The sequence below is a fragment of the Bos grunniens genome, chromosome 24, assembly GCF_055505025.1.
Source record: "Bos grunniens cultivar Pamir isolate PY7600 chromosome 24, Bosgru_T2T1.0, whole genome shotgun sequence".
NCBI lineage: Eukaryota > Metazoa > Chordata > Mammalia > Artiodactyla > Bovidae > Bos > Bos grunniens.
This window is the reverse complement of record NC_141188.1, coordinates 40,545,567-40,565,314: the sequence shown is the minus strand read 5'-3', so window position 1 is coordinate 40,565,314 and position 19,748 is coordinate 40,545,567. Positions and strand designations below refer to the sequence as shown.

The following is a 19,748-nucleotide window of genomic DNA, read 5'->3' as shown; positions in this document are numbered from 1 at the left end:
GACAATGTAAGACAAAAATTCTAACTGGTGACTTTTAGATGATGCTAGGGAGCCAACTTGTCTTGGAATTGAACAGAGGAGAAGGTGTGAGTGTTGATCCTGGCTTCATCAAATTATGTCACTGGATACATAATTTTGACAAAGAGACTCTCTTCATAGACATGCTCCAACTGATCATTGGGGGAGCAATGATGAGGATTAGAATATTCCCATCTTGCCATCTCAATTCGATGGGTCTAGGGCAACAATCTTTAGTGACTGTGCTTCCGAGATGGCTTAGTGGTGAAGAACCTACCTGCCAATGCATGAAACATGGGTTCAATCCCTGGGTCAAGAAGATCCTCTGGAGAAGGAAATGGCAACCCACTCCAATATTCTTGCCTGGGAAATCCTATGGACAGAGGAGCCTGGCGGGTTACAGTCCTTGGGGTCACAAAGGAGTTGGACATGACTTAGCAACTAACAACAACAAAATATTACAAAAAAGGCAGGAGTCACTGTATGCCTCCTGATGAAATTACATAGCATCTGTTATAGAAAACAGTCAAATAAGAATTCTGGTCAAGCTTCTAGATTTTACTGTCAGTTTACAGAAAATACAAAAGACAGAGGAACGTGTTAAATTACACCATGAAGATGCAAGCAGCAAGTCTAGACTGAGGGAACTCTGCAGGCAAATGACCTGATTTCCAAAACAAGTTCATTTCAACAGGAAAACCAGGATAAATGGAAAGCTTGCAGTTTCAGAGAGACTACGGAGATATGACAGCCTATTGTGATGTATCGGAGAAGGCAATGGCACCCCACTCCAGTACTCTTGCCTGGAAAATCCCATGGGCGGAGGAGCCTGGTAGGCTGCAGTCCATGGGGTCGCTACAAGTCAGACAGGACTGAGCGACTTCACTTTCACTTTTCACTTTCATGCATTGGAGAAGGCAATGGCAACCCACTCCAGTGTTCTTGCCTGGAGAATCCCAGGGACGGGAGCCTGGTGGGCTGCCGTCTATGGGGTCACACAGAGTCGGACACGACTGAAGCGATGCAGCAGCAGCAGCATTGCAATGTATGGGCTTATCAAAGAAAATGAAAAGAAAATCTTTGAAACAATTGGAGAAATTAAAGCACTGACTACACATTTGGTGATAGTATGGACTGATTGCTAATTTTGTTTAAATGTGATGAAGGCATTGCAATTATACTTTTTGAAAGAGCAGAGTTAAATGCTAAGATAAATAGAGACAAAATTATTTGCTTAGATGCTTCCAAATAACTGTGGGGTAGGATGAGGGGAGCAAAACTCAGATGAACCAAGGTTGTGATCTTCAAAAGGCATTTGTTAAAATTGGGCGATAAGTATACAGGGTTTCATGATACTGTTGTCTCTACTTTTGGAACTGTTTGAAATTCCCCAATCCTGAAACATTTTGAAGTTAATTTTTAAAACTTGTTTCTCTAAGCAGACAAGTGAAAGTGAAAATAAACATTTTAATATAAACTTCCCAAGTGATGCTGATTGATAAGCTATGCCTTGAGAACCAGTGTTTTACAGACATAAAAATCCTGGAGTAGCTTTGACTTCGGGAAGTTTCATTAATGTTGCAGAAAGACTTGTTTCATCTGCTGTGTTTGAGTGGTGGTGATAGCTGTATCCTCATCTTCTCTATTAGAAATCCAGTTTTAAGAGGAAAAAAAGGGTCAAGAGAGGGCAGTCCATCATTGGTTTGTTGTTGTTTAGTCACTAAGTCGTGTTCAACTCTTTTGCAACCCCGTGGAATGTAGCCCACCAGGCTCCTCTGTCCATGGGCTTTCTCAAGCAAGAATGCTGGAGTGAGTTGCCATTTCCTTCTCCAGGGGATCTTCCCAACCCAGGGACTGAACCCGTGTCTTCTGCGTTGGCAGGGAGATTCTTTACCCACTGGGCCATCTGGGAAGCCCCTTGGTTTGTAACTGCAAAGCAAACTCAGGATTTCATGATGTTCATGTGTTAATAGTGAAGGGTTACATGAACTGCGAATGCATTTGAGTCAGAGACATGACTTATCAACTCTCAGGAAACAGCAAATGAGATTAAAAAGTGTTTGTCTCCAGTTAAGTAAATTATCCATTGATTTTAGAATAACTCTGTCCAAAAAAACGTTTTTGAATCTACTGAATTCTTGACTCATTATAGCAATATATAAACACACCCCATGAAAATTAGGTGCCTAGATTTGATCACTTCATGAACATCCTTTCTCTGGGAAACAAATATTTAACATAAATTCTCTAGAAATTCCGGGTGACTGTTGAGCTTTAGTCATATTTTAGATACTATTACCCAAAGATGCACATGATGTCAAACATGTAGAAATAATTGACTTGAAAAACTCGAATAATATGCTAGAAAAAAATCATCTGTGTAAAAACTATCAGTTTGGGGGAGGTGAGAGTGATTACAGAGGGGAACTTGTGTGGGGCTGGAAAATAGTCCTGTTTTGTGTCCTGTCTCGACTCCAGCCATCACCAGGGTCTTTCCCTTTACGTGTGCAGATGCCATGTCTAGGCTCTGGGGCAGTGAGCTGTGATCATAGTGATGTTGGCCATGAGCACAGGGGCCCTATATCCTCGAGTCCGTGATCCCTGGCTCCTTATGGAGTCTTCCATTCTCAATTAAGGATGAGCAGGAGAAGGCCCACATAACGTGAGAGGCCTTTCTGGTGTCATCCAACTGGCTGTCGGCTGTGGTGAGATTTAGTAGATAGGAATTTCATTGTTTACATATAACCATCTGTAGTGAAAGTGAAAGTCACTCAGTTGTGTCCAACTCTTTGCGACCCCATGGACTGCGCAGTCCATGAATTCTCCAGGCCAGAATACTGGAGTGGATAGCCTTTCCCTTCTCCAGGGGATCTTTCCAACCCAGGGATCAAACCCAGGTGTCCCGCATTGCAGGCGGATTCTTTACCAGCTAAGCCACAAGGGAAGCCCAACCATCTATAGTAGGAGAGATCAAACCAGTCACTCCTAAAAGAAATCGACCCTGAATATTCACTGAAAGGAACTGATGCTGAAGCTCCAGTGCTTTGGCCACCTGATGTGAAGAGTCGATTCATTGGAAAAGACCCTGATGCTGGGAAAGATTGAAAGCAGGAGAAGGGGATGACAGAGGACAAGATGGATGGATGGCATCACCAACTCAATGCACGTGAGTTTGAGCAAACTCTGGGAGATGGTAAAGGACAGGGAAGCCTGGTGTGCTGCAGTCCATGGGGTTGCAGAGAGTCAGACTTGACTTAGCAACTGAACAACAACGACAACATTATAGTAGATTCTAAACAAACCGTCTTGGTTCTTAGAGCCAAAACAGACAGAAACAAATCCCCCCAAACCCCTCAGGGTTAAGAATGGACCACTATGTTATTGTCTTACAAACTGTTAGTGAAAGAAAAAGAAAGTAATTTTGCCCTGAAGCTGGTTATTTCTATGTGGGAAAAAAAAAAAGAAAGGCCAAACTAATATGAATATAGAAATTTGTGGAAAAGAAAGCCTGAAAAGAATTTTGTGTGTGATTATATTTAATTTAATGAATGAATTTTAATATTGTATTAAAGGTGTAAAATAGTGGAAAACTAAAAAGTATATGTATGTGTGTGTGTATATAAATATATAGTATTCAAATATGTTTAAGAAAAGTAGTCTATTCAAGAGAAAGCTGTGGGTCATTGTTGTTCAGTCGCTAAGTCATGTGACCCCCATCTTTTCACCCCATGAATTACAGCACACCAGTCTTCCTTGTCCTTCACTATCTCCTGGAGTTTGATCAAATTCATGTCCACTGAGTCGGTGATGCCATTGAGCTATCTCATCCTCTATCAACCCCTTCCCTTCTTGCCCTCAATCTTTCCCAGCATCAGGGTCATTTCCAACGAATGAGCTGTTTGCATCAGGTGGCCAAAGTATTGGAGCTTCAGCTTCTGTCCTTCCAGTGAATATTCAGGGTTGATTTCCTTTAGGACTAACTGGTTTGATCTCCTTGCTGTCCAAGGGATTCTCAAGAGTCTATTCCAGCAGCACAGTTGGAAAGCATCAATTCTTCGGTGCTCAGCCTTCTTTTCGGTCCAACTCTCACATGGGTCATTAATAGAAATCAAATGGTGAGGAGCCAGAAAAGTAAGAACCAGCTAGCACAGTGGTCTCGCCTGAGCTAGGCTTTCCACCTGTTAAACAAGAGGAAGAAGACAGGTAGTTAAAACGATGTCCAAGGCTGCCTGCAGCACGAGGAGGATAAGTCCTCCATTGAGGGCCTGGCTGAGGTCCGCTGGGTCAAAGAAAGTAGAAGTTTCTGTAGAGAAAGGTTTATTTATTTATCTGTGTTTGTTTTTGCTCATTGAGAAAGTACTTGGCCAGACACTGCTGTTTATTTGTATGTGTATGTGTTGTGTATATTATGTTCTGCTTAAAGCAGTTAGGCAATAAACATAATTGATATCTTAAACAGCAGGGTATTTTTTAAAATTGTTTATTTATTTTGGCTACACTAGATCTTAGTTTTGACATATGGGATCTAGTTCCCTGACCAAGGATTGAACCCAGGTCCTCTGCAGTTGGGAGTAGGGGTTCTTGGCCACTGGATCATCAGGAAAGTCCCAGAGCAGGATATTTTAATGTTGTGTGTGTGGTGAGTTGCTTCTGTCCTGTCTGACTCTTTGCAACCCTGTGGACTGTAGCTCATCAGGCTCCTCTGTCCATGGGTTCTCCTGGCAAGAATACTGGAGTGGGTTGCCACGCCCTCTCCAGAGGAATCTTCCCGACCCAGGGATCAAACCCGCATCTCTTATGTCCCCTGCACTGGCAGGCTGGTTCTTTACCACTAGCAGAATTTTAGTACTAAGGATGTTTATCAGCCCCACAAGGAGCTGTGTTTGTTCTCCTGCAACAAAAAGGCAAACTGAGTCCTACATTACATATTCTGCCACTTGTCACTTAGGCTGATAACAGCTGATGTTTGTGGGATGCTTGATGTGTGTAATCATTGGACCAAGTTTGAATGTTTTTGTTCTGGGAGATAGTGAAGGACAGGGAAGCCTGGCATGCTGTAGTCCATGGGGTCGCAAAGAGTCAGACATGACTGAGTGAGTGAACAACAACGCTGCAAATAAATAGATGGCATCATACCCATTTTACAGAGGGAGAGAGGTCTGCACAGATGTAGGGGACATAAGGAAGATTCAGAATTAGGTTTATCTGTTAAAGCCACCAACATAGGCAGCAGCAAGACTGCCTCTCTCATCTAAGTCCTCTGCACCTCTGTGTTCTTTTCTCTTAAACTGGAGATCTTACCAATGGAAGCATCAGAAGAACCAGTTTGTTTTTTGTGTGTGAAAACTTTATAATTTATTAAGAATTTTTCAGAAGCAATATTCCATTATTTACAAATATAAGATTTAAACTAGCAGGCAGCATTTTGTTGTCATACCATTTACTCATATCCGTTGAGTGTTAAGCAGTTTTGCTATCATGTAATTTATTTTCATACATTATTAAACTTTATTCAAATACAACATTGATTATTTAGCTAGCTATAAACCAGGCTTCACTTTTCTATCCTAAATTTATCTTTTCTCCTAAATAGTCATGCTTGAGGGGGCTGAGTAATTTCCAATATATTTGCAGTTGCACAGTAATACATACCACCTTACAGATCTTCTGAATACTTTCTTTTTTGGCATGCCCATTGTTTATCAATTTTCTTATTTTTCTCTTACTGTATTAAATCTTAAAGACAAATATGCTTAATGTACAAGATGTGAAATGTTGCTACTATGCAAACAAAAAGTAGTTTAGCTTAATTGCTGACGGTTAATCCATCTCAGACTCCAAGGCCAAGTTGAAAGAGCTTTAAAGTCTCACATGAAAACATGATAGATGCTGTGTATCACCATAAATTAAGCTGATGGATTTTTTTCCCCCAGATGATTGCCTTTTTTCCAGACAAGAATACTGGAGTGGGTTGCCATTTACTACTCCACGTGATCTTCCCAACCCAGGAATCGAATCCTCATCTCTTACATCTCCTGCAATGGCACCCCACTGAACTGATCACACCCACTCATCATTTACTGAACAGTTACAACAAGCAACATTTTAAAGTGTACCCGTTTTAATGGTGGCAATTGAAGAACTTTTTTGGTAACTTGTTTTTCTGTTTTGTTCTTCACAGAAACGCTCCAGAGGCCAAGTGCTGTTTGATAAAGTCTGTGAACATCTGAATTTGCTAGAGAAAGACTATTTTGGGCTTACATATCGAGATGCTGAAAACCAGAAGGTGAGTGGTTCAAAGCTATAGAGAATCTTCTGGCTTCAGCTGCCCTTCACTGCAAGAAAGTGAACTGACACTGAATCGGTAGATCGTCTTCTCCACCCACCCCTCGCACCCCTACACCTCACATGTACTGTCTGAGGCCCTAAATGCTGTTTATCACCTTATTTCTTCATGAGGGAAATTATCGACAACTTCCTTCAATCTTGAGTCTTTTGGAAACAGTAAGTCAGTGTTTCTGCTCTTCATGCTTGAGTTCTTTATGCTTCCAGAAAAGCATTTTATATAGTGCTTTGGGGAGGGTATGATAATACGTCAGTGGATTTGAGCCACTGAGAATCAAATACATTGATACACGGGAAACATGTCCACTGGATGCCATCTTACTGTTAATTCATCTCATTATGCTTTCATATTCTGGCTGCGTCACAATATGAGAGGGGTCTTGTCTTAGGTATCCAGTCTGCCTCTGTAGACTCTCACAGCTGATGCAGCCTCGTTAGGCCTTTTCCTCACTTATCCTCTCAACCACCTGAGAAATGAGGAAGAACAAATTGTCTCCTTAATACTGGAAACTGAGCCACCACAATCGTGTTCATAAATGTTACTTGTTTGGTTGTCATTCTGTGAATCGTACTTAATCTTGGCTGGATTCACTGGGTGATGTCTTCACTTCATCATGAAATGCCTGAGTGTTCTGATGAAGAAAATCATAAAGTCTCAAACAAGTGTTTGTTTGTTAGGAATGCATTTAAGAAGGTGCTTTAAAATCTATAATCACAGAAGTCACTACATGGGAAGCTGAACAGCTAGGACATCAGTGGAGTCACATTACACGTAGCCAACTCTATGTGTTCTCAGGTTCTGCATCTGCAGATTCAACCAACAGAGGATCAAAAATATTTTTTTAGAAAATTCCAGAATGTTCCAAAAACAGAATTTTAATTTGCTGGTGTACCAGCAGCTCTTTCTATCGCATTTCCATTGTATTAGGTGTTAGAAATAATCTAGAGATGACTTCAAGTATGTGAGGGGATTGTATAGGTTGTATACAGATACTGTGCTATTTCATATCAGGGACTTGAGCATCCCCAGATTTCAGTCATCTGGGGTCCTGTGACCAATCCTCTGCAGTGACTGGGGGTTGGCTGTTTCTTCATTTTTTTCTCCTAATTTGTTAGAACATAGAATCCACCATCTTTTCTACTCTCTTTCTATGCTAGCTTGAATCTCTGAAGGCACTTGTAAAAGAATTTTGTCCAGCCTAAATCCTGCACATACACACATCTTCTCAAGAGACAAGAGCCTGGGCCCTCTCGGGACGAGTGAAGGCAGCTGGACATATTAGGGGCAGGACCCAGCTGGAGGCCCTTCCGATAGCCATTCCCTGCTCCCTCCCAAATGCACTTAGCCCGTGTCTCTACCCACTCAACACGAAATCATTTCTGTTCTTCTCTGATTCATATTCAGACTCTCACTTCTTTTTCAGAACTGGTTGGATCCTGCTAAGGAAATTAAAAAACAGATTCGAAGTAAGTTCTTTTGGATTATTTTGTGTAGAAATGGGAGGGAGATTTCCAAACTGTGGGCTTATCTGAATTAGTACCTCTTACCCACATGGCTGGTGTGGATACAGTATTTTGAAAGACAGATTAAGATCTCAAGTTTTATTTTTGGCAGATTTGTCTGGCTCAGATACCCATCACCCTTTATGAATTATGACAACCTGGGAGTAAAATGACATGACTTTTGACCTAGTCCCTTGCCTGTACACAGATGTGAGATGTGATTTAATCAAGTGGTGCCCCCATTGACAATCATTTTAAAGTTCCAAATTTAATTATTAATGTTATATTATGCCTAACCAAAGTACGAAAGGCAAGCAGTCAAGCTAGAAGTAACAGTCATTTAATAACAAGTCAGACTGAATTTTATTATCTGATGATAGCTTCTTTCCTTAGCCCCTAAAGGCAAATTAAGAAATGCACATTTCACATTTCCTAATGGACAAAACAACTACAGGAGCAACACAGAAAGTTTAAAACAGGTAACTAATAAGTATTAGACAGGGTGCTAAATCTTAGTAGTAATTAACTGCTAATTAAAATGAGACATTTTTTCACCTATTCAGTGAAAATGGCACTGTAGCATAGGCAGTTGAGAGAGAGGATTTTTTTTTAATTTTTAGCCCTTTTCTATAGCTGTTGCTTTTTGCTATGGATAAATGGTAAAAGATATACTTTATAGTTTCAAATAACTAGTTAATTTTTTCAAGCAGTTCATTTTTTATCAATAAAACCTAGTTTAATTTTCCAGAGCAAAGATTTTAAAATTTTAATAATTCCCTGCACTGGCAATTTTGTACTCAATTGGGAGAAATATAACCCTTTAAGAAGACACTTTTTGTCAATATTTATTAGAATTTAAAAGGTACTTATTCTTTGACCCCTAATTTTACTTGTAGAAGTGTTATCAGTGTGTGTGTTAGATAGGAGTATGTACATATGTGTACGTGTAGGAAAGTTCATTGTAATACCATTGGCATAGCAGAAAACTGTTTCAACTTAAAATATCCATGTATAAGGAAATGATTAAATCGATCATGAAATAGCCATACCTTGAAATACTAGGTAGCTATTAAATAGAATGAGATAGAGTATAGTTTTAGCTCTCATTAGTGAGACCTTAAAGAAATAAATCATATTTGTTTAAACAGAATTATGCATAGGGACTTCCCTGGCAGTCCAGTAGCTAAGACTCCACGCTTCCGCTGCAGGGGGTGAGGGTTCAGAACTAAGACTCCAGCGTGCGGTGCGGTACGGTGCAGCAAGACAGAGTTATGCATGTATATAGGTATGTGGATATTTGGGAAGAGCATGAATGTTATTAATAGTAAATACCCCCCAGAAATGTCCCTGCGGGGTAAGGGGTTGAGAACAACTAATTTTTTATTTAACCCTTTTCTGTGGCTATTGCTTTTTACTATGGATAAATGATAACAGGTAGATATACTTTATAATTTCAAATAACTAGTTAATTTTTTCAAGCAGTTCATTTTTTTTGTCCATGAAATCTAGTTTAATTTTCCAGAGCAACTGATTCTATTTGGAGACAAAATTTAAGACGAGTTTATTAATAAGAACATCATTTCCATTGAAGTTTTCAACAGTTTACTATTAAAAGAGAAACATCTTTCTAGTGCCTTTGAATGTGCTGAGACCTCCAAATACCCTAGGTGCAAATAAAAAGTAATTAGTAGTAAGCAGTTTGAAATGGTTTAATGCTAGGTAATATCTCAAAATAGTGAATTTTTCCTCAGATAGTAGAGAGCCTGATGAATTATTTGTACAGTGAAAACATCTTTACCATATTTTTGAGAGGAATTTGGTGTCATCACTAACAAGAAACTTGATAATGAAGTAGTTTGATAGAAATAAATTGGGATTGAAACCAGGGAAAGCTACAGGTGTGATAAGTAGATAAAAACACACCTTTATCCAGAGATGTCCAGTAAAAACTTTAAGATGATGAATACGTTCTGAGAACTTTTTTATGGAGTTATTAAAAGCAGATGTGCTGAAATATGTCTTAGCATTTTGTGTGCTTTATTTAAGTTCCTTATAGTGACCTAATTAATAAAATACTATTTCGTACTTGGGTGATTTATAGTCACAAAGCACTTTGAAAATCTATTAAATGTTCAAGGATAAATCATAGTAGTGTTGCAGGAAAGGCTGTATGTATCAACAGGTAGTTTTTTTTGCTGTTAATAGAATTCTTTTTTTCTCTGTCTCTCTCTCTTTATTTCCCATTTATCCTTTGTCCTACCTTTCTTTCTAAGAGACAAGCTAAAGGGACAATCAGACATGAGATTTAAAGCAAATTTTCCTCGTGTAGATTAGACAGTGTTTGTGACAGAAACATAAAACCAAGAGATAATCGTGCAGACAAAGGAGGCACAGAAAATTGGGATTTTTTTGGAAATGGAATTTGGTGTTTTTATCTATATTTCTCATTGTTTCCTGGGTACTAAATACCTTCTTTCCACCAAAGTTACATTCTGTTAGTATCAAGGCAGAAAAGTATTATCAGGCCTCATGTAATTATTGTACAATCACCTTCTCTTCTAAACACACATAATAAAAGGATATTTCCATTATTTTTATGTTGTAGCCCCACAGTAGTTCTCTAGCATGAGATTTTCAAGACAATGGCAATCTAGCTGATAGAGATTTTAAATCACAAATTTATGAGAAACAGAAAATTCTGAGCCTGTAGAGTTTGTGCTTATAAAAAAATTCTTATTCCAGTCATCTTTTATGCCTAACAGATCTAAAATTTCTGAATCTACTATTTTAGGATATAGTGTATTTATAATATAGTGATTTTATGATATAGAATATATGATAGTCATTTATGCTATAAACATAGTATATTTAGACATTTTAAGATTTGGCAGGCATAGAAGACTAAAGTTAGAATTTTTGCATAATAATGAATTCTCTTTAGTTTCACAGTTTTCTAATTATCATAAATTTGTAATTTAAAAGCCTATATCAGTGTTATAGAATGTCATTTTTATGCATTGAGACTCCTCCAATTGTGAAGTCTCTAACCAGAGTCATCTGAGCAGATTCAGGATCACAGGCCTATTTATGGCATAACCATAGCTTCTCAGTGATTTGTTCCTACCAAACTCTCTATGGGGATATATATTTCAGTTTAAATCTGCCTTGCATATTAATTTCAAATTTTATGCCTCATTTCACTGGATTTTTTTCCCCTTGATTATGGTATAGGTTATGTTTTCTTTAAGCTTTCCCACTTTTCAAAATAATGTCCTATGAGACCTCATTGTCATTTGAGTTATAATCTTCAGTTCAGTTCAGTTGCTCAGTAGTGTCTCAGACTCTTTGAGAACCCACGGACTGCAGCATGCCAGGCTTCCCTGTCCATCACCAACTCCCAGAGCTTGCTCAGACTCATGTCCATCGAGTCAGGGATGCCATCCAACCGTCTCATCCTCTGTCACCCCCTTCTCCTCCTGCCTTCAATCTTTCCCAGCATCAGGGTCTTTTCCAATGAGTCAGTTCTTCACATCAGGTGGCCAGAGTATTGGAGCTTCAGCTTCAGCATCAGTCCTTCCAATGAATTCCTTAGGATTAGTGATTTTCAAAGTGTGGTCCCCAAGACCAACTGTATGAGAACCATAAGGGCGTTTATTGAAATCATAGGTTCCTTGGCTGTGTTTCAAATCTCCAGAATAAAAACCTCTGAGAGTGGAACTTGTTGTTCTTCAGTCACTAAGTTGTGTCTGACTCTCTGGGACCCCATGGACTGCAACATGCCAGGCTCCTCTGTCCTTTACCATCTCCCGAAGTTTGCCCAAATTCATGTCCATTGAGTCAGTGATGCTATCTAACCATCTCTTCCTCTGCCGCCCCCTTCTCCTGCTGCCCTCAATCTTTCCCAGCGTCTGGGTCTTTTCCAGTGAGTCAGCTCTTTGCATAAGGTGGCCAGAGTATTGGAACTTCAATTTCAGCATCAGTCCTTCTAGTGAATATTCAGGGTTGATTTCCTTTAGGATGGGCTGGTTTGATCTCCTTGTGGAGATCAGAGCTATGGAGTAGAGTAGAGTGGAGCCTAGGGATTGACATTTTTACCAAGCCCCTCAGATGCTTCTCAGGCCCACAGTCCTTTGAAACTCACTTTCCTGTAATGAGGATTTTTGCATTGAAATATCTTTCTTCTATTTTTATTACCTCTTAGTTTCCAACTTAGAGTGTTTACCCTGAATTTATTATGAGTTTATTTAATTACATTGCTAAACAATTCATTGGATTCACTTTAAAGTGGATGAAAATTATAAAAGAGCAATAAATCCATTTCCCATAACTAATCCATTAGCTTTCATTCCAGTTGCTTGGGGGTGAGCCAGCTCCCATTGTAAACTTCACTGTTGGCAAGTGTTCTGTTTTAGCAGGAAGTGAACAGGGATCAATAGGAGAGTAAAATCAAACCAGATTATTTTTAGAATAACAGGAGGACTTTTTCAAGAACAGGGGGAAGAATAATCACTAAGAATATATTTGATTGACAGATATGTTATGACTTGTAACTCTTAGAGCCGGTGTTTTGGGAATATTTTCTGGGTGGTTTAGAAATGACATGAAACACCCAGTAATACCTGGTCCCATGCTAAGTCCTTTGTAAGTCAACTTAAGAGGGATCCCTGCCAGGTGGAAACCTAAATGTAATATGAGTAATAATGTCAAGAACAAACCAGAATTAATAAATGGACCATGCCGTTGATGACAGAAACACAGGTAACCTATGCAGCCTGAGCATGTGCTACTCAAGCAAGAGAATAATGCAAAGGCTAGAGCTGGCGTGTACTTATCATGCTGGCACTTTTCTTGTGAATATTTGGGAAGAACTCTGGGAGAGAATGGAGCTTCCAGGAGTCATGGAATGAGGAGGCGAGATGGGGTGTGTTAGAAGTCTAGGAAAGAGCTTCCCTGGTGGCTCAGTGGTAAAGAATCTGCCTGCCAATGCAGGGGTCATGCCTTCAATCCCTGGCCCGGGAAGATCCCACGTGCTGAGGAACAACTAAGCCCCTGCACCACCCCTGCTGAGCCGGTGCACCCCAACTGGAGAGTAGCTCCAGCTCGACACAACTGGAGAAGGCCCACGTGCAGCAGCAAAGACCCAGAGCAGTCATAAAGAAAGAAAGAAAGCCTAGGAAAGTGTTTGAAGCATAAGGGTGGAACTGCAAGGACAGGAATCACAGAGCGAGAGGAAGAGTGTGGCTCAGAGGAAAGGCCTCCAGCACCAGAGCTGGGAGACCCAGAGGCTCTTCTCTGCAGCCGTTAAGAAGCAGCAGGCCCTCGCACTGTGCTAACTGGGTGCAGAGAACAAATGAGAACAGTTCCCAGCCAGGAGCACCCAGGCCTCAGTAATGTGCCATGCTAAAAGGTCAAATGGAAAGAGCAAGAGGAAAACATGTGACAGGGTGACCACAGAGAGAGTAAATGTAGGGAAAAAAATGTGTTTTTTCCCACATTTAAAGTAATAAACCTGGTTAGGTGTGAAAGCGTTAGGTCGCCCAGTTGTGTCCGACTCTCTAAGACCCCGTGGACTGTGACCCGCCAGGCTCCTCTGTCCATGGAATTCTCCAGGCAAGAATCCTGGAGTCGGCAGCCATGCCTTTCTCCAGGGGATCTTCCTGCCCCAGGGATCAAACCTGGGTCTCCCTCATTGCAGGTGGATTCTTTACCTTCTGAGCCAAAGAGCATGAATCAAAGGCAGAGCTCAGGGAAGCTCATGATGTCTCACATATGTGTGTAGACTGGCCCAAGAGCAGGTACCCGTGAGCTGATGTCTGGTTGACCTGCTTCCCCACTGGAGAGGCCAGAAGAGATGCTAGAGGAAGAGGAATGGCAGCGTGCAGTGAGGACCCATCCTGATCAGGGGATGATGAGGAGGGGTGGGTTTGGGGATGCACAGAAAATACCCGCAGTGTCTCTTTAATCAGAAATTTCCCCGAGTGAGAAGAGAGCTTTCCGAATGACCCATAGAGCAGATCATCCCTTAATATGACAGCAGACTTTTCCTGTAAAATAAAAATATTTTGAATAGTCCCTTGACATGTATTATTAGAGGATCTGACCTGTAGAAACGAAACAGACAAGACAAGGGAAACGGGGTTATCTCTGCAGTGTTGGTATGTGAGCTCCCCAGAACTTCAGAGGATGGATCCGGCCAGCTCCAGTCTTGTCCAATTGAGGCCTTTCCATACCGTTTACTATTTTTCCCTCTTCCCAAAGCTTACCTTCGTCCCTGAGAAAGGGAGCAAATTTAGTCAATTTCCTTGCTTGTTAGAAGCTCCAGTAAAGGATTTAATGGGGGAGATAAGAGATTGAGTGTAGTTGCCGCGTTACCTGCGGATTTCACTGAACAGAAAAGTCACCATTTTCCAGGGATGATTCAGAGTTGTCAGCAAGTTAGTGCCTAGAGTTAAGACAGCTCTAGCTATCAGTTAGTATAATAAGTACAAAGGGATTGTCTGCAATTTTGTTATAAATTTTTTCTCCTCTCCATAGGTGGTGCTTGGCACTTTTCGTTTAATGTGAAATTTTACCCACCAGACCCTGCCCAGCTCTCTGAGGATATCACCAGGTATTTGAAAGTTGGCTGTGAAAAAGGCAGTCATGTTGGGGGCTGTGCTTCTCTTAAATTCTGGGGAAGGGAGCAGGCTTACACCTGGTGAGCTTCTTAGTCGACTGCACCCAAAGGGCGAACAGAAGACAGCTGAATGGGAGCAAACATCTGATAAGAAGATTTGCCGAATGGTATCTGTTCACAGTTGAATCTTTGGTGTTAAGCTGATACTTCCTACTGCCTGACCCCGGTGGGAAAACACGGAATTGAGATGCTGTCATCCTCCCACTGCAGTCAAATTGGATGGGATTCAGCCTGAAATAATATGGCAACTCCTGGTGCTCCTGCTTTAAAACTTGGAAATGTGTCTTCAGATGCGTATGCCTTTGTATATAACCAGTCTGATACGTTGGTGGCTGTTTTGTGTATTTGTGTATGTGTACACACAGGCATGCACACACACACAAATATACATAAACACATGCACATTTAAGAGTTTACCTTCCATGCCTTCTATATACGAGGAAAATGATTCATTTGTTTTGGGGAAAGAACGTTAAGAAAGGAATATCGGTCTGGCCCGGTGGCTGAGCTTTGAGTGTAAGGAAGAATCTCTTTATGAAGTGATCCTGGGTTTGCTGCATGTCTTTTTAGGCCTCTTCAAGTGCTTTCTGCTTTGGAATCCCAGGTCTTCTACTGTGTTTTGTAGTAAATTTATAAGCAGTCAGAGTGATACTGTACAGTGTAGCTGTACATCCTTCTTGGCAAGCTTTTCAGGAAAGAGAAATTACTCAAAAGTTTCAGTCACTTGCTATGATGAAAAATAATTCCAGTAGACATGTCAGAGAAGAGGAAAAACTAGTTCCAGAAGATTTCTTTTATATGTACATTAAATCAAAGAACAATTTATAATTTCTTATTTATATATACTTTCTAGTAATGTTGTGGCTATACAGCTAATTTGTGGCTAATTTGTGGTTAGACAGCCTGTATATACTTGGATATGAAATCTAGTACATGATTCCTTTCTATTTATGTCATGTTTGTTGTTGTTCAGTCGCTAAGTCCTGTTCAACTCTTTGTGACCCCACGGATGGCAGCACGCCAGGCTCCTGTGTCCTCTACTCTCTCCTGGAGTTTGCTTAAATTCATGTCCATTGAGTCGGTGATGCTGTCTAACTGACTAGAACCTGTGAAATTTGTAGAAATCTTTGTATCTAGATTACACAGCATTTATATCATCACCTTTAAAAGCCATATTGCGAGGGGACCTTAAGACTTAATCATAGCCCTCAGCTTCAGCAGTTTGTTTTTTATGTGAAAAGTGCAAGGTATATTTTATCATTTATACTCATATTCTGGGCCGTGAAGAGTATCATTAAAATTCATCAATGTTTCCATTTACTGTGGAGTCTTCTCCAATTAGTATTATATCCATAACTCTTAGAAGCAAAATAACAGAAGATAAAAGTCAACTATTAATGGAGATATTTAATATTGGCAAAATTATACAGAAGGTGTTCTGGATTCCCCCAATTTAAAATTGTTTACTTTTAGTGAAGAGATTTTAAGTACAAATTCTTCAAAGTCTTCATAACAGTTTAAGTTATCTTCATTTTAAAAAATGAGACTTTAACACAGGAGAAGGCATCCACTCTAAAGAGACCCTCATTTCAGGATGCAGGAGGTGGCAAGCCATGTTTGTGATGGCACAGCCACAGTTTATCTTGGTCCCATGGCAGGACCTTTCATCTAGATAGCAAAATGAGTCTTCCTTTAGGCTTTGGGGTCTCATCATTATATTTAAGAGCACTGTTTTAATATTAGAATTGCCTTCCCCCTACCCAGAGAGTTTGACCTTCAGCATTACCTTAATGTTAGAGGGACAGTCTGTAGGTTTCCTTTACCCTGTGCATCATGAACGCATCTATGTTTGATGACAAACGTGGAGTTGCCACTAGATGCCCTTAAATATTACATTTTGTGGCCAAGTATGTCTTCCCTTGGTGTGCAGATCCAAATAGAGATGCTGGACAGAGTGTCCCAGCGGGTCGTTGCGCGGGGAGAAGTTGCCTGCTGCCCGCCTGGGACTGTGCGGGCTCCTTTCCGGTCTCCTAACTCTGGCTTTCCACCCGCCCTCTGGCCCCCGGAAGGTACTACCTCTGCTTGCAGCTGCGTGACGACATCGTGTCCGGCAGGCTGCCCTGCTCCTTTGTCACGCTGGCCCTGCTGGGCTCCTACACCGTGCAGTCGGAACTGGGTGACTACGACCCGGACGAGTGTGGCAGCGACTATATCAGCGAGTTCCGCTTCGCCCCAAACCACACGAAAGAACTGGAAGACAAGGTCATCGAGCTGCACAAGAGCCACAGGTGAGCGGCAGGGGCCCGGAGAGCATCTTGTCTGAGCTGTGCTCGGTGGGTGGGCGTCCCCTGCACTGCCTGCTTCTCCTGGGACCTCCAGGTTAATGGCTTGAGGATGGTACACAGTGGAGTGAGGTTCTGGGTCTGATACATTCTGGGTGGTTGGTGGTTCCACTCCCACTTGGGATGTCCTTGTGCTGTTTCAGCTAAAAGTCATTTTTCTGATACTCTCCCCCGCACCCTACCTCCCTTAGAGCACAAATCAGTGTCTCTGTGGGAACTTGCATGTGAGCTAAGTGGGAAATATTACAGCCCCACCAGGTTCAAAGGCTTCCCTGGTGGCTCAGACAGTAAAGAATCCGTCTGCAATGAGGAAGACCCAGGTTCCATCCCTGGGTCAGAAAGATCCCCTGGAGAAGGAAATGGCAACCCACTGTGGTATTCTTGCCTAGAGAATTCCATGAACGGAGGAGCCTGGTGGGCTGCAGTCCATGGGATCACAAAGAGTTGGACACGACTGAGCAACTAACACTATCTTTCACCAGGTTTGTTAAAAAAAAAAAAGAAACAGTATTGTAATTAATACTTTTCATTTCTTATCAGAGGAATGACGCCAGCAGAAGCAGAGATGCATTTTTTGGAAAACGCCAAAAAACTCTCCATGTATGGGGTCGATTTACACCATGCCAAGGTATACACTTTAACACTCCAGACTTTCTGATTTCATGGAAGTGTGTACAAGGCCCGGTTGTCACAAATATTGTGTGCTAAATTGCTATGTATACCCTTGTTCTGGACATCCACCAGGCAGTCAGTAAATTCTTGTTAAATTTTTAAAACTGTCTGTAAAGTTTAGGCTTCCCTGGTGGCTCAAATGGTAAAGAATCTTCCTGCAATGCAGGAGACCTGGGTTCGATCCCTGGGTTGGGAAGATCCCCTGGAGAAGGGAATGGCAACCCATTCAAGTATTCTTGCCTGGAGAATTCCATGGACAGAGGCTACAGTCTGTGGAATCACAGAGTCGGACACGACTGAGCTGCTAACGCTTTTACTTTCATAAGGTTTAGATGCTGTGACAAAGAATCAGTGCTTTGAAATAAGAGGATTATTTTGGAGTTCAAGTAAAGCTAGCCAGCCAGGCTAAGTCACTGGGTGAGTTGTTGAGGCTCTATCTTGATTCCAGGATCTCGGGAAGAGAGAAGTTGGGGTTGAAAGGTAGGCAGGTTAAGATTGCGGAGAAAGTACTAGCTGCTTTTACTCCCTGTCACACTTCTGGAATCTTTGTATTTTTCAACAGTGAGAGAGTGAGCATTGGAATGTTAGTCTGTTATCTGACAGCTATGAATAGAAGTGCCGTGGAAGCAGAGGCTTTCCTGAAATCTTGTATCATCAAAGCATAGAAGATGTGTTAGGCTCTTAGAGATAGATTCTGGTCCTTCAGCAGTGTTGAAGAGATCCATGCTTGAAATTGAGGGGCAGCTGCTTCTGACTTGGACTGATACAGTGACGTCCTCCTGGGTGGGGACATGCCTTGACTTCCGGTGCACGGAGTGGTATGGTCTCACGGTCCAGACCTCACAAGAACGTGCACGCAACAGGCTGCCAGGCAAGCGAGCGTCTTATACAGTCAAGTTTGGGGCCAGTAAGTGAAGAGGGTTTTGGCAGGCTCTGTTCAGGCAAACATCTCAACAACGCTGGGGACCCCTGGGAGGGGAAATACATGATCTGTACTTTCTGTTGATGCTGCATTTGGAAAGCTGATGGGTTTAGAATGAGTTTGGACAAGATAATAGTGAGCAAATGAGTGCCGTTCTGACTGGGTTTGTCTGTGCATCATTTGTACATCACTCAGGATGAGCAACTTCTGAGGCCCAAAAGCTCCAGTACGAGCAGGATCTCTGAGACTTGGCTGGGGCTTCACCGGGGAATGCTGGTACAGCAGAGCCAAGAGCGCTGACATTTGTGTGTAATTACAACAGCAGGTGTAGCTCTGTTTACTTGCCAGTTAATTATTACAGGTTTTCACTTAGTTGGCACTCAGATCACATAGCGTTTTATAGTTTTATGTCAGCTATAAGGTAGAATGAGGAATTGAAAAAGAAAATAAGGACACACACTTAGATTGTTTTTCTCAGAGTTTTCCCCTGCATGGCCAAAAGATAAAGAAATAAGACAAAAATGAAGGTAGCTTGGAAATTGGAGTGAATCAAAAGCTATTTTTGATACATACGATGACTCACTCACTACCCAGGGAGAATAAATAAATGAAAGATATGGGCCTCTGTTTAGGAGAAGGGCAGCTCAGGATGTGTCACTGTTCCTATCGGGAAAAACGAAGCCACTTAACATGGCTTTAACGACTAAATTAAAATAGATAGCTGGTTTTTCATTCGATAATGTGATTTGAAATTAGGCCAATTAAAAAAGAAAGAATTAAGGAAGTGGCAGTGCCGCCTGTGATAGGATTTCATCTGAATGCTAAGTATAACAAATGATTTGGTTATGGGCTTCATTTTCTGCTGCAACTGCCTTCCATCATTTCAAGGAGGAAATTTACTGAATTACATTAAAGCTAATTTCCGGTTATAAGTGAGATGCTTCTCTGCTGTGGATAGTATCGAAAGGCCCTGAGTTTTAACACCTAGTTAGAAATTCTGAACTGTGATCTTGGACTCAACAGCTCTCCATGAAGAATAAATAACCTACATTAGGTGAAGGTCCCTTGTTTTGGAAAAACCTGTTCTTAATACTTTGTTTTTCTCCTGAAGAAGACTGTCTCTGCTTGTTGGTCGTTTAGTATCACTCTAAAGGCTCTGTCAGAGGCGTTTATTTCATATAAGATTCAGAAATGTAGATATAAATCCATATTGGATATCCTGTGGACCAGGAGATAATAAAGGATGGGGAAGTTGGAACAGTGCTTTTAG

General features: G+C 41.2%; 1 protein-coding gene across 50 annotated transcripts in view; it reads left to right on the top strand.

The window, feature by feature from the left end:
• EPB41L3 (erythrocyte membrane protein band 4.1 like 3) overlaps positions 1 to 19,748 on the top strand; it is a 239,395-nt gene that overhangs the window by 173,615 nt on the left and 46,032 nt on the right. For all 50 annotated transcript variants that reach the window (XM_086372345.1, XM_086372343.1, XM_086372310.1 and 47 more), the window contains 5 exons: positions 6,200 to 6,304; positions 7,788 to 7,830; positions 14,401 to 14,476; positions 16,612 to 16,830; positions 17,425 to 17,512. In XM_086372345.1, coding sequence (XP_086228471.1) covers positions 6,200 to 6,304; positions 7,788 to 7,830; positions 14,401 to 14,476; positions 16,612 to 16,830; positions 17,425 to 17,512 — 531 coding nt within the window. The remainder of the gene's footprint in view (positions 1 to 6,199; positions 6,305 to 7,787; positions 7,831 to 14,400; positions 14,477 to 16,611; positions 16,831 to 17,424; positions 17,513 to 19,748) is intronic.